The sequence below is a fragment of the Carassius gibelio genome, chromosome B1 (assembly GCF_023724105.1).
Source record: "Carassius gibelio isolate Cgi1373 ecotype wild population from Czech Republic chromosome B1, carGib1.2-hapl.c, whole genome shotgun sequence".
In the NCBI taxonomy this organism is placed as follows: Eukaryota; Metazoa; Chordata; class Actinopteri; order Cypriniformes; family Cyprinidae; genus Carassius; species Carassius gibelio.
The window spans coordinates 7,976,258-7,990,387 of record NC_068396.1 but is presented as its reverse complement, the minus strand read 5'-3'; the positions used below and the strand labels follow the sequence as shown (position 1 = coordinate 7,990,387).

The 14,130-nt window shown below is 37.5% G+C and overlaps 1 protein-coding gene across 1 annotated transcript in view; it reads right to left on the bottom strand.

Annotated features, from left to right (window-relative positions):
• Nucleotides 1–7,247: 7,247 nt before the first annotated feature.
• The window catches only part of LOC127948590 (protein ELFN1-like), a 74,641-nt gene continuing 67,758 nt past the window's right edge, over nt 7,248–14,130 (bottom strand). Inside the window, exon 3 of the mRNA XM_052545085.1 lies at nt 7,248–12,216. Coding sequence (XP_052401045.1) covers nt 9,430–11,862 — 2,433 coding nt within the window. The 5' untranslated portion in view covers nt 11,863–12,216 and the 3' untranslated portion in view covers nt 7,248–9,429. The remainder of the gene's footprint in view (nt 12,217–14,130) is intronic.

The following is a 14,130-nucleotide window of genomic DNA, read 5'->3' as shown; positions in this document are numbered from 1 at the left end:
CACTGTACTGTATGTCCTCTTTTGGGGATGGATCAGGGCTGCTGTTGCCATAGTGATTGTGGGTCACTTACCGATTTTGAAATGCATTGAGAGACCAGCAGCCACTTTGATGCATCACAGTTTTCAAAATGTCTTGTAATTGAACTTGGGGGTTTTAAAATAAAAGTTTTATGAATATTCCATTTTTGGATAATTACGTAATCTGCATATAAGCTACCATGGCAACAGCTGGGACACTTTAAGACTTGCTTGTGTTGTACTGTATGTGCTAGAGAAGCTCTCTATTCTAGAACAAATACACTTTAGTGTATTATTAAAGGCTCATCTTACTCAACCCAGTAAATTCATACATAAAATGTAGCCTGTACTCACCTGAAATACTAGATTCCATTGTCTGGTATCGGTAGAGTGGCTTGCAAAAGTATTAATGTCCCCTCATTTGTTCCATAAGGCTCTCCTTTCGCTAATGAAAGCAGCAACAGCTGAATGCATGAAGTGCCTAACATTTCCACACTTCATTTTTTCGGTTAAGTGCATCATCCAGGTATTTAAAGTGCACTTTTTTCTTAACAGAATTTTCAGTGTGAACGCACTACTCGCAATTCATACTAAGAAATGTCATAATGCATATAAGAGCGATCAGGGACGCACCTTATGACTGATTCTACATCGCTTTCTGTTTAGACCCGCTCACCGAATCACACGAGTAGTAAGGTAGCAGACATAAAGCATCAACTTTATTTTTAAGTTACAGAACGTGTTAATAAGAACTTGGTCCTTTTGTTAACTTCATTTTACTGTGGATTTGTTTACAAACAAGGCACAATTCGATGCAGGATTTTCAGAAAAATGTAAGACAATGCTTACAATAATTTTTATTATGTGGTCACTATTGCTGGTCTGTTATTACAAATAGTTTAATATGTACTGAGTATTTATGCGTTTTAACCTAAATCACTGCAGCGTCCATCTGCATGGGTCAAAACAGGACAGAAAATAGTCTATTATGTAAAATCTTGATAATATTACAAGTGGACATCAGATAAATACAGTATCATGACCCCTTTAACTGCGTAATTGCTTGAAGCAATTTAAAGCCTCAAGTCTTGTTGGGTATGATGCAATAAGCTTTGCATATCTGCGTTTTGCAGTTAGCTCTGTCAGCTTGGATGAGGGCTGATAGACATTTTCAGGGTTTTCCAGAACTGTTTCAGAATCAGAAAGAGCTTTATTGCCAAGTGTGTTTACACATACAAGGAATTAATCTTGGAAGGTGAACCTTCTGCCCAGTCTGAGGTTCTGAATGCTCTGGACTAGGTTTTCATTATGGCTGTTTTTGTGTTTTGCTGCATTGAGCTTTTCTTCCCCAGTAACCTGCTGCTGAAAACTCGATTGACCATAAGCATCTTGATCACCACTATATAACCAAGGCCCAGCGCTATGACCTGTCCATGGCTGCATTTCCCAAAAGCATCGTAAGCCTTAGTTGATCATAGTTCCATTGGTAACAACGGTTCTGTGATCAACTTGAGCTTACAATGCTTTTGGGAAGCGCAGCCCTGGTTGTTGCACACTTCTTCCATTATAGCTTCATGCTTCAGTGAACCCTTCAATGCAGCAGATTTTTTTCTGAACTCTTCCCCAGATCTGTGGCTTGATGCTATCCTGTCTCTGAGCTCTACAAGCTTGGTTTTGCTTGGATGTTTCTTTTCAGTTGCAAGCCAATACACTATGGCACAAGCACGATCGGTGCTGTTTACAAGCCATTGTGTGATGTTATGAAGTGTTTATTTAAACCTTCCACCGTTCACTTTATGTAAACATCCGTGATCCTATTGGTGTGGATAGCATTGGTGAGGATTGAATTGTTGAGTAATGCACCCGTTTGAGGTTTCTGACTGAATAGAAATTGCTACAGTGGATTATTCCCCTCTGTGTGCCTTCTGATGTGACCTGAAATATTTCATCCGCGTTATACTGACCTTGAGGAGCATTTGAGGCATGACCGTTCCTACATTCCTGCCTAGCTCACCAAAGAGAGATAATAATGAGGTAATCAGACCATCTATTTATGTACAGAATCGGTCACACATCAATTATATGGGGTGCATGGCCCATTTGCTGTAATGTCACACTTGCTTTAAGTTGGCTAGTATTTCCCAGCCTTAGTATTCACTGTAGCAGTATGTTTAAAAAATCTTTTCAGATTGTAATTTTTTTTATTAATATACATTTATTTTGTATTTTTGTACATTATTATACCACTTAGTATAGTGCCATTTATAATTAAATGGAGCAGTATGATAATACAACTTTTCTCAATAGAAATGTGTCTTTTCTGTTGCTCAGACAGTACAGTATGCAGCTGGCAATGCTGAGGTCATGGGTTTGATTTCCAGGAAATGAAAGAACTGAAGATCCTTGAATGCAAATGTCAGCAACATGCACAATGTAAGGTAAAAAGCTTCTTAAAGTCAACATGAATTTGCATTTGCATTCTGCAACATACTGTGTTTATAGAATTTGACTAATTTCTATATTTCCTGACATTGTAACTTTACAAAAAGGTTTGAATTGTAATACAGTGTATATATGTATGTGTATATATACAGTATGTGTGTGTGTGGGTGTGTGTGTGTGGGTGTATGTTTACATTTAGAAATTAAATGTTTTTTTTTCACAATTTTGACTTATCTCTGAATTCTAGGTTTACATCTAGGAATTCTGACTATGGTATAAAAAATATACCTAAATTCTATTTTAAAATATATAAAAAAAAAAAAAAAATTTCGCAGTTGTGAATTTTTATCTCACAGTTGTGAGTTAACATCTTACAAGTCTGACTTTTTCCCCTCTCATAATTACAAGAAAAAGTCAGAATTGTGAGATTAAAAAGTGCAATTGCCATTTTTAGTTTTTATTCTGTGGCGGAAACAAGCTTCCATAGAAATGGCATTCATTTTTATTTAATTTTTGACTTGTTTGAGGTCACCAGGCAAAATCTGGTTTGTGCTGGTTTATGGCATTCTATCAGTTCTAGAATGCTCTATGAGTACTTCCGATCGGGATGTTTTTGCATTTCCAAAAAACATCATTAGCTAACTATGATGGTAAGTTCTATTGAACTCCATTGGTAACAATGGAACTTGCGACCATACGATACTTGCTTATGGGAAACGCAACCCAGATTAACAAGCTGATATCCAAAACTGACCAGTTTTAACAAACTCTCAAAGAGTCAGTCCTTCTTACCCTTGAAACTGATTCTGGATTCTTTTATTCCAGTTTTCCTGCTTTCTTCCTTCACTTGCTTTTTGCTTGCACACATGCATTCCATAGTTTGGCATGAGATCATGACACTGATCAACCTTTAGCAAATTAAAACCTAGCTAATTAGTCAGAATGTCACTCTAGCTGCCACATGTGTGTGAGTGTGTGTGCATCTGAGAAAGAAAGATTGACCGTATTTACATCAGTGTAATTCAGGCAGACACGTCGCCTCGCTGACAAGAGTCCGTCTGCTAGACTTCATCATGAAGTCATCTCAGATACCCTTTAGATAAACCCTCATTAGCTCAGTGACACTTACAGCTGTGGTAATGAAGTTTCCAAATGGAGAAATGCTGTAGAATCAGCCAATATATTATTAAATGTAAGACTGAATTAAGGAATTAATATTTTATAACATCCTGTAATTGGCCCTGTGGTTCGCCCCACTTTACTCATTCCTACAAATACAAAAATTAAGAAGATCCCAGAGTAGTTAACATATTTTTTATTTCTATTACTTATTTGACTATTATGATTACATTTTACCTCCTAAACCTCAAATTCATACATTTAGCAGAAGCAACATCATTCAAGGTATACGTTTTATCTGTTGATGTGTTCTAGAATATTTGAATAATGTGCATTCATTGGTTATGTTGGATATATATGGAACACTGCACAAAATGGTATAAATATTTTAAGATTTTAAGATAGGACATGTGTACTGGAATGGCAAAAAATATGTGCTGCAACCAAACTGGTTGTTGAAATCTTAAAACTGAAATAATAAAATGGCATAGTACAATTCATCGCTAAACTACAACAATACTCTCTAGTAGAGAGTCTGATGTTTCCCACACAGATTAAGCAAACAAAACCTTTCCTTGGGGCTCTCGTGGTTTTAGTTAAAGAACAGGCTAATGGTGAGCACAGGCATTCAAAGAGTGTAATTAGGTGGTGATTACCGGATTGAATCTCACTGAACCCCATGATGTGAACTCCTACTGAAGCCAGTAACGAGTGGCAAAAGGTCACTGTCTCTCACTGCATATACTTAAAAAGACATCTTTATCAGTCCTGACTGGAGGCTTTGTGTACGAATATATAGGGATGCACATTTGCTCTCAACAGCCTGATGAACAGTGTTTTATATTGAGATAATAGAGGATCAAATTTACACCTAGCAAGTTTACACCAAAAAATTATATATATTACTCTCACCAGATATGATAATTAAAACATTAGACATACTCTCACATCTGTTGAATAAAGAAGAGCAAAGTTAAAACTGATGCTGGTTTTAAACTGAAATGTGACTGTGTAAGTGATAGTGAGTCCAAGGTCACTGTTCTGTATCCTTTGTTTAGAAAAGTGAATAAGAACCATTGAAAAGAAATGAATGTGTTCAGATCAGCTGAACTTAAATGAACCTCACAGGGTATTTGGTCAAATAAGATTTCAAGGTGATATACTGTATATAGGAAGTGTGTAGACTCAGTTTGAAGGGTACTATATATGGAACCAACACATCATTTTATCACCTTACAGATAGTAGATCAGACAATATACCCGTTGGTGAATAATACACATCTATTTTTCAGAACTACAGGGTCAGTAAGATAAAAAAAATAAAAATGAAATGAATACATATATTTTAAAATTATAAAATGTGACAAAGACTTTTAATATGTTCTAAAGTCCTGTTACTGGACTGTAAACTGTATGTTTAAACTCTGTTTATCAAAAAATCCTGCAAAAAGAGATCCGTCTTCAAATAATATTAAGCAGCACAGCTGTTTTTAAAACTGATTATGGTAAATATTTTTTGAGTATCAAATATGCATAGAATCATCTAGACTGAAGTAATAGCTGCTGACAATTCAGCGTAATAAGAGGCATTTTAAAATACAGAAAAAAAGTTATTTTAAAATATAATATTTAATAGTATTATTGTTTGTGCAGTATTTTTATCAAATAAATGCAGCCCTGGTGAGCATACTTTCTAAAATCTACCAATCTAAAATCTTTAACAGCACCATTTATTTATATTTATTATATTCATTTATATTTTTAAACAAGTATTTCATCATACTTAATACCTCTGTGGCTGATGATGTTGCAGAGCAATGACTGAACTGAACACATGCAGACCATGTAAGAAGTATAACATAGGGACCCTGTTAATCAGGATACAGCTAAGTACAAAAAGATTTATGTTGTTTAAATAAGACATCATAATTTGCATAGTGCACTTTATGTTGCTATCTTTTGTAAACCCAATTTTCTGTTGGGTGAAAAAGCAACAACATGAATTAATAGTGTGTGTCTCAATCTGCTCCCTAGTTCAGTAGTCACTGCCGAAGGAGTCTGACATCACTACCGACCGTCTTGTTATTAAAACCAGCATCCCTGTGTTTAATAAATTAGTGACTATTGCTAGTCTTTGAATTGGTGTTCACAATATATTGACTTACAACACAGGCAATGGAATGAGACACAAAACAAGGTGTTGTTTTTTTAATAATGCATGCTTTAAAGTAAAAGAACACTCATGGAATACAGGTGCTATGCTTTTCACACATGGCAGTGTCATAGGTTTGTTGAAAATGCTTCATCACTCCATCAAAGCTGTGATGGAGGAGGCCAGTGCAGGGTTGTCATGACCTCTTCTGAGTGACAGGGGCAGTCGGTCAGCCAGCAGAGTGCTTGATAGAGTAGTGAAGCCACATACCTTCCCGTCATCTCCATCAGGAGCTGCTGACAATTTTAGATTGAGTGCATACAGGTGCCTCGTTAACAGAATTCATGCTTTTTGGAGAGATGTGTTTTACATCCTTTTAAATCCAGTGTTACTTTGAGGCACTTTTACATTTATGTCTTCTTTCAAAGAAAATCTATAGAAAAGGGTTTTAACAACCACATTAAAAAAGTTGATGTTTTTTGAGATTTGATCTTGTCTAGGTAATTCCATATTCAGAGTCTCACTGGGCTGTGAAATATCAGTTTATCACATGTAATCACACAAATAACATGAATCCCATGTTATAGAATTCTTGCATACATTTCTAAATGTTCTCTGAATGTTCAGATGTTTTCTTTTTAAAAAACTTGTTTTTATTCCATTTCATCATTTTGACAACATTCTCTGAAGTAGTGACATTTTAAAAACCGTTAGACTAATGTACAACTAAAATGTTTCAGAAAATGTGTTCTATGATGAACTATGTATAAATGATGTGTTTGTGTTATCGTTTTATGAGCTTAAATAAATACCAAATAACTACAAATGATCAATATAAAGTATTAACATCTCTTCATAACTTTAACAAAATCTTGTTTGAACCCATCATCTGAGAACTTACCCCGCTGGCTAGATTTGCAAATTTTTCCTTACAGTGTGTAATAGCAACTTTTTAAATTGTCATTAAACATCAGGAGTGCAACACTATTGACATTATGAGTGGTAAGTTTACAGTATATAAAGTCTGAAGAGTAGTTTTGGTTCTGCAGTATTGTTTTTAAGATTTCTGCACATCAGAACAATGTGCAGTGTGTCCCAGAAGTCTGAAACCAAATGCTTCTATTTGTATCTGTTTATTTCACTTGTTTTATATTATCACCAAAAATTGAGTGAAAAGCAATTTGAAAAAAATGCACCAAGTTTAAAAACTGTTGATCAGGTACTCAAGCATAATTTGAGATGTCTTAATGTTTCTACAGTTTTCGATTTCCAGGATTTTGAATCCCAGATTTTCAGTACACACTTCTGAGCCCCATTGTTTATACTGCTTGTTTCATATTTTATTGACATCGCTCATTTCTTCTAGCATGCTTTAATTCTCTAAGGTCCAGTAGGTTTCTTATAGGACATGCAATTATATTTCAGCCCACCTCAACGTGTTTGTGCTGTTCTCACAAAAACACATCAGGGACTTACCTTAAGCTCCACAGCTGAACACGGTTTGAGGCACAATGTCTTTGAGAAAAAAGTATTTATTCTTTAAGAAATAAAACCATTTTTATTGTGCTCTTTGACATTTCCACCAGACATGAAAGCCCTTAAGATCCATTCTTTCCCTCTTACAAGCAGCCCATACACGTGGCTGTTTTCGGGATGCTCTACATTTACCAAGTCATTCTCTTTCAGCTTACTTTCAGTGTCCATGGAAAATCTGGAGTGCTACAGTTTGCAGTATATAAGAGATGACAATCAACTCAACAGACCCGTTAATGAGATACAGTGCATGTAAGTTGAACCTTAAAAAAGTATGGGACATTTGCACTAGGGACATGTTATTTTTAAAAGAGTATAATCATCAAATATTTAAGATTTATTTACTCATAAATTAAGGAAAAGATGTGAGAAATCTTCTGGTGCTTTAAAGAAGACCCCCATTTCATTAATTATACAGACATTTGGATTAAATAATGATTTTGTCCCTATTGTCATGCATTAGTCCTTTCTGGTAGGTGTTCATTTAGCTCAGAAATGACCTAGAATCACCTAAATGTTTTAAAATTAATTATGTAACAAAACAAGCTATCTTCGTTAGGTATAAAATGACACTGAATGTTCAGGACCAGGCTGCCACAGAGAAATAGAATAGATCTCCTATTCTGCTAACAATATCCTACAGTAAGCAATAAATCAGTTCAACAATCAGTTTGATAACGCCATTTTCATTCATAAAATCAGTTGGTGAAATGAAATTTCCTCCCTAAATTGCACACAACCAGACAAAATTACAAACAATCTACCCGTGTTTAGAGACGGTGGATATGACGGTTTAAAAACAACACTATGTGCACTCTAGGGCATAATTTTTGGTTGACAACTTTGCCGTCAGACAGTTGACATGCACTTTGATTTAGATATAATTTAAATGTCATGTTATTTCACTCAATGAAGCAGGGTAATTGTAATGTGTGTTTTCACAGTACAGGTCTTAAAACTTGTTTCCTCAAAATTTAGAGGCCAATTCCATTCTTCTAAATAGTGGAATTTAAATTGTCTATGAGCATTAATGGCGGTGAGAAAAATTTGGACGGCCTAGATCAGCACTTTAGACCTGGCTTAAAAGCCATAGATGACATAGCTCTGTTGAATCTCAGTAAAAAACAAACCCCAGGACTGATTTAGCAAGGTCTTGGGGTTCACAGTGGTTTAAAGTAGGCATGTAGTAGTAATATCTTTGACTGAGACAGAGATATTTCTGAAGGTCTTGCAAACAAGAATTAAACTGGGTTTAAGCTGAAATTAGCCCCAAATATTGTAAAACTGCTCCTTGAGAAAAATAGTGTTCACACGCAGTACATTCATTCTCCAGTATGCAGGACTTGTGTTGAGTTTGTGGGCTCAGTTTTCTCAGTAGCACTGCTCGAAGATCTGTTAATGAAATACAATAGAAAGCCAAAAACAGTTCTACCTGCACAGCTGTGTCTGTATGTGATCACATTGCAGGTGTAACTCTTAAGGACTCGAAACATTCATTGTATGTTTGAAAATGTAAACCTTACAAAAAAGAATGGAGAACACATTAAGAGAAGCTTTTCTTCTGAAAAGTTGTTGTTTTAAAATCCAGTAGAGGTGTGCTTCTGTAGCAAACTCAGCAGTCGTCCGTCGAACAGTTGCTAAGAAGAAAAAAAAGAACGTTTTCAAAGTGGCACAGTCTGTATAAAAATGTAAGGTTAGGGAGAACAGTGTTCGGCAGACATTTCGAGTTGTATGTTTTTCCAAGTACACAACAGTCAATACTGTCACAGGACACGGCCATGCGATAACCAAAGATTAATTATAAGAAGAAGAAGAATCAATCTTAACAGTAATACTACTAATCAATGATGGTCATGTTGATGAGGATGATGATAATATAATAGTAGTTTATTATTTCCAATATATAAAAATCAAATGTTGAGTTGAGGTTAATACTGTTAAAAGTTTTCTATTCTTACCACTTGGCACGTACACTCACTGCAAGATCTACAGTATGTCGTATTTTGTTTTCATTCTCAAACAGAATGATTGAAAAGAGCTAGCAATACTTCTAAGCTATTTCTCTAAAAGTGAGTGCTGACTTGTCACTTAATCATTGATACTGGCTGGTTTGGTCCAGAGACTAGTGTCGTCTTCTTTAATCGAATGAGCTATAAAAATGGCAATCATGATTTCTGCTGAGCAGAGACTCCTTTCCAGTAGTCCAGAATGTCGTGTAGGTCCTCATCTTTGGCAAACTGTACTTTCCTCCTTAATGCATGACCTGCTGCAATGTACTCTTCCTCATCCCTATTGCGTTTGCGGTGGAGTTTAAAACGCTCCCACAGGTTAAGAGAAGGCCTACAGCTGTACTCAGGACTGGAGTAGCCACTCAGGTTGTGGTACTGCGGTGAGAGCTGTGAATAGGACAGCTCCCGTGGTCTGGAGCGTGTCAGCGGCTCCAGAATGGATGACTTCCGACTCCCTGACACCTCTATCGACTCCTCTATATGGTGGGGACCAGGGTAGGAGTGCCTGTGTTCGCTGTATTGTCGAATCCGCTCTGCCTCCGCCCTCAGGATCGCAGCAGCTGGAGTGACTGTTATGATTCCTGATTCATGGAGTGGAGATGCCTTTTCAATATATTTGGACTCTGATCTGTAAGCTCCTTCGGAACGGAAAGAGCGTGGACTGCGCAACGAACCACTCGAGGATGTGCTTGCACGCTTTTGCGGGGCATCAATACTGTGGTGTCTCTGTAGAGGATGATGGTAGCCTCCTTTGTATACTGGAGACAGAAACCCAGACTTGCCCGGTGGGTGTTCTGATAGAAGGACCAACTGCGGCTCCGCTGTGGACACGGCACCAGATTTTGCAGCCTGGAATGATGTTGAATCGGATTTGAGTGCATCGATGCAGTTGTTGATGATCTGGTTTACTTTGTCCACTTCTTTTGCAATAGTGGATATCTCTGCAACAGATCCCTGGCTGGTTTCTGATGGAGGAACACTGCATTCCCTAACACTGCGCTCTGGTTGCTCTGATCTCACTTCCATGTAATTCCCTTTTGTGGTCTTTGGTGTCCCAGAGATCTCTTGCATCTTATACTGATCTGAGTCACTGGCAGTTGGCAAGTATGGCATCCTTTGTACAGTCTCACCAGCGGACAGAATTTGTTTCTGGGAAAGCTGTGATATAGTCCCTTGTTCCAGTTCAGTTCCATATTTCATCTCAATCAAGTTTCTTTTCATCTTTTCCAGCTTCTTGCTCTTTGGCTCGTCTTGCTTTTTGCGCTTTCTTAAGCAGTGGAACACTACACCCAGAACGATTAGCATCCCAAAGAGACAACCGAGGATGGTCATAATGTAATGAGTGGCTGAACCATTTACCACATGTTCTTGCAATGTCCTTGGTCCTGTTGAGATGGTCAGGCAGGTGTGGTTAAACCTCAATGAATTACGAATGGATGCCACACAGTAAGTGTAGTTAGTGTGAGATTTAAGGTTCTGTAACTCAATGTCTTCTCTCTGGCTTTTCAGGTTTTGGATATCAGTGAAGAAGCTGTTATTATACAAGACAAGGATGTACATTTTTCTAAACGGATTTGGAATCTGAATCGAGATTGTCGCACTTGTGTGGGTAACGTCTTTTAGTTTCATTAGAGGATGTGAATCTGGATCCACAAAGGTAGGGCTGATGCTTATGGTCTCCTCTGGTAATGTTCCTGAGGAACAGTCATCCAGTCCGCAAGGACTTAACATTGTTGGAGTGCACTCGTCTGAAGACCCTTGAAGATTCGGTGTCACGTTGTCATCGGTGCAGACAGAGGAGAGTGCATGGAAGGCATTCCGAAATCTTGGCATCCTGGGGTTCTGACTCAAGAGACTGTAGCCTGAAAAGCCAGGGGGCATGTCACATGCCATCCGCTCACTTGTCCGGTTTGGGAATGCAACAAGCCAGCGCAGGAATCCCAACAGCTCACATGAGCAACTGAACGGGTTTGCATAGAGCTCACATGTTGTAAGCTTTGACAGACCACGAAATGTAGCACCATCCAGAAGCTGAATCCTGTTCATGGAAAGGTCGATGTTTTCTATCGCAGGACACTCCCAGAAGGCATTGGCTGAGACGGTTTCGATCTGGTTAGCCTGAAGGTATAGGTACTGTAAGCGTCCCAATCCTCTAAGCATTCCCTCAGTCAAGTTCCTCAACTTGTTAAAGCCAATCTGCAACACTTGAAGATTAAACTGGGCTGAGAAAGCCCCATCTTCAATATAAGAGATGTCATTCTTTGTCAGGTTCAGGTATGTGAGATTGCCGAAGCGACTTAAGGAAGAAAAGTGGATGCTTCGAATCTTGTTCTCATTGAGTCGCAGGTCAACAATTGTGCTGTTAATATGCAATGGGATATTTTCATATGGTGGCTGGTTCTGGCTGCAGATTGCCAACCATACAAATCCCTTTTCCCCTTCAATCAACCAGCAGTCACCCTGAACAACAGGCACCCTTGTCAGTGAGAGGAACACAAGGGCCATAGCCCAGCAAAGTAAGGCACTGTTCATCATACCTCCTCCATTTCCCTTGGACCCAGGTGAAATAGACATCTGTGCTTCAGCCATAGCTTCAACAGATTTCTGTTGTTGTTGTTTACACAGGTTATGATCTTTTTAGCAGTATTCCACTGTATATTCAACAAGGCTTTGATTTTAATGGGATGTAACAGTTCTTTTAGGATCATCAGCTTGAGAAAACTGAATTTTGTTTTTCTCTGTTCAGTGTACGCTTGGTGTCTTGTCACACTGGAAAGGAAGCTTTATTTACGACCAGAGTCTTGTTTGTGTGCAATAGCTTTTCAGATAGCGTATCTGAGCATTCCCACGCATAGCCTCCCACAGGGCAGGAAGTGCTTGTGTTTTCCGAGGACATCATTTCTCATCAGATACCCGCTCATGACCAGATTTTCATATTGCACCCTGCAGAAATAAGAAGAAAGAACATGATTATTGATATTTGGAAAAACTAGGTCAAGTTGTAACAATGTTCCCTCAGAGAGAGTAACAGAATTATATAAATGTGAATATTTTGCACAGCACATGAAATAACCCACTTACCCAAACTTAATGCCATGGCGCTTTACAATTAAATCCAAATGAACACCCACTACTTCCACTGTACCTTAATTTCCAACTATTAATGGTGGTACCCAGTGCAGAATATTGTCTAGTGGCATTTTGGAGGTATTTTTAAAAAGTACATTTTTGTTTAGCTGATGTCATGTTTTTCATGTGTATATAATAATTACGGTTGCTCACCTACCAAGAGCTAAACTTAGCACAGATCAATCATGCAGACACACTCGCATGCTCTCCAAGACCAATTAACGTCTAACAGCTTAGCTCATCCTGACAATGCAAACACACACTCTATACAGAAGAGTTTACTTTCATGTCTATCCACCTTATTAACTTATGAGATCCTCTCCTCTTGGATAACGAAGGGAAACCCTTAAAATAGACTGCTTTTTTAATTACAGCATGACCTAAATCAAACAACTGCTTAAAAAAAAGAATAACATACAGTAACTGAATTGCTGTTTTAGATATGGAGAATATATTGCATGTGCGTCTCTTAAAAGGAAATTGGGTTTTGTTTGTACTCAAACATTTCAATAATTGCTCAGAATGTACTGAATGATTTCTTACATATCCAAACAGAGCTTGTTTGCAATTTGTGTGCAAGGGAATAAAAATATGCTGTCCCAGCATAACCTACAGTGTAATTAAAGTAGGGTGAAAAAAACAATATATCATCATCAATTAGATAATACTGGTGCTATTATCTAGTTCATGATGATAAATTGGCTTTTCACTACTTTGATATGTCTTGGCTGTTTTAAATTGAACAACTCAATTATTTAATATGAAACAATATATAAACAGTAAGTATTTAAAACAATCACTTGATTACATTTACATTTACATTTACATTGATTAAAGAAACATTGTAATTGATTGCATTTTTAACAGACTTGACCTGTACATTTTTGGCTTTGGTTTCAAATAGGAGGGAGGACTCCTGCAAATACAGTAGCTATGGAAAGAGCTAAGTTACCACTAGAATACTATTCCTTTTCAAGAAAGGGGTGGACAGAACAATCTTGTAAAACTGCCGTGATTATGTGATGGATAAGTTGTGCTTTGGCTAGTGCTGCTCTACAGATTGTACATTGTATTGCCGGTGTACTCTATGCTGCTCAAATGGACCAGTCTGATGATGGCGAACTTAAGATGGATTTCTTCCTTTTAATCCTACTATAATTACATTGTATATGTATCTGACCGGGCTTCAAATTGACTGGCTTCAAAGTCCTGATATTCTCTATGGCCAGTGTGTGTTTATGTGTGTTTGCAGGCCCATTTCTTGTGGATGGGAAATTGGTAATGCTGTCTGATTGACTTTTGATGGTTTACAAAGGGCTTGTTTCACAAGAGCATTGTAGACAGAAGAGGCGGACAGGAGCAGAGACAGAATGAAAAGAGAGTTCTGTAACGTGAATCTTTCATAGCATTCAAACTGTATGTGCCCTTAGTTCACAGTGTGCTATGAGTTACACACCACAGTACCCTGCCTCAACTGCAAACATATCGCTGTTCCCCTAAGTACCTTTCAAATCATTACCAGAATTTTAAATATTCATTTATCATTTATTTGTTTATTTATTGTTTATATGCTGTCATCTGTAAATGGTTAAAATTCTCACATGCTGTGTTCTACATTGGTAGGTATATTAATAATATATGCATGCGTGAACACACTTATTGTATGAACATATTGACTACATCAAAGCTGAAGCAGTTACATCACTGTTTTACTTTTTCCAGAACTAC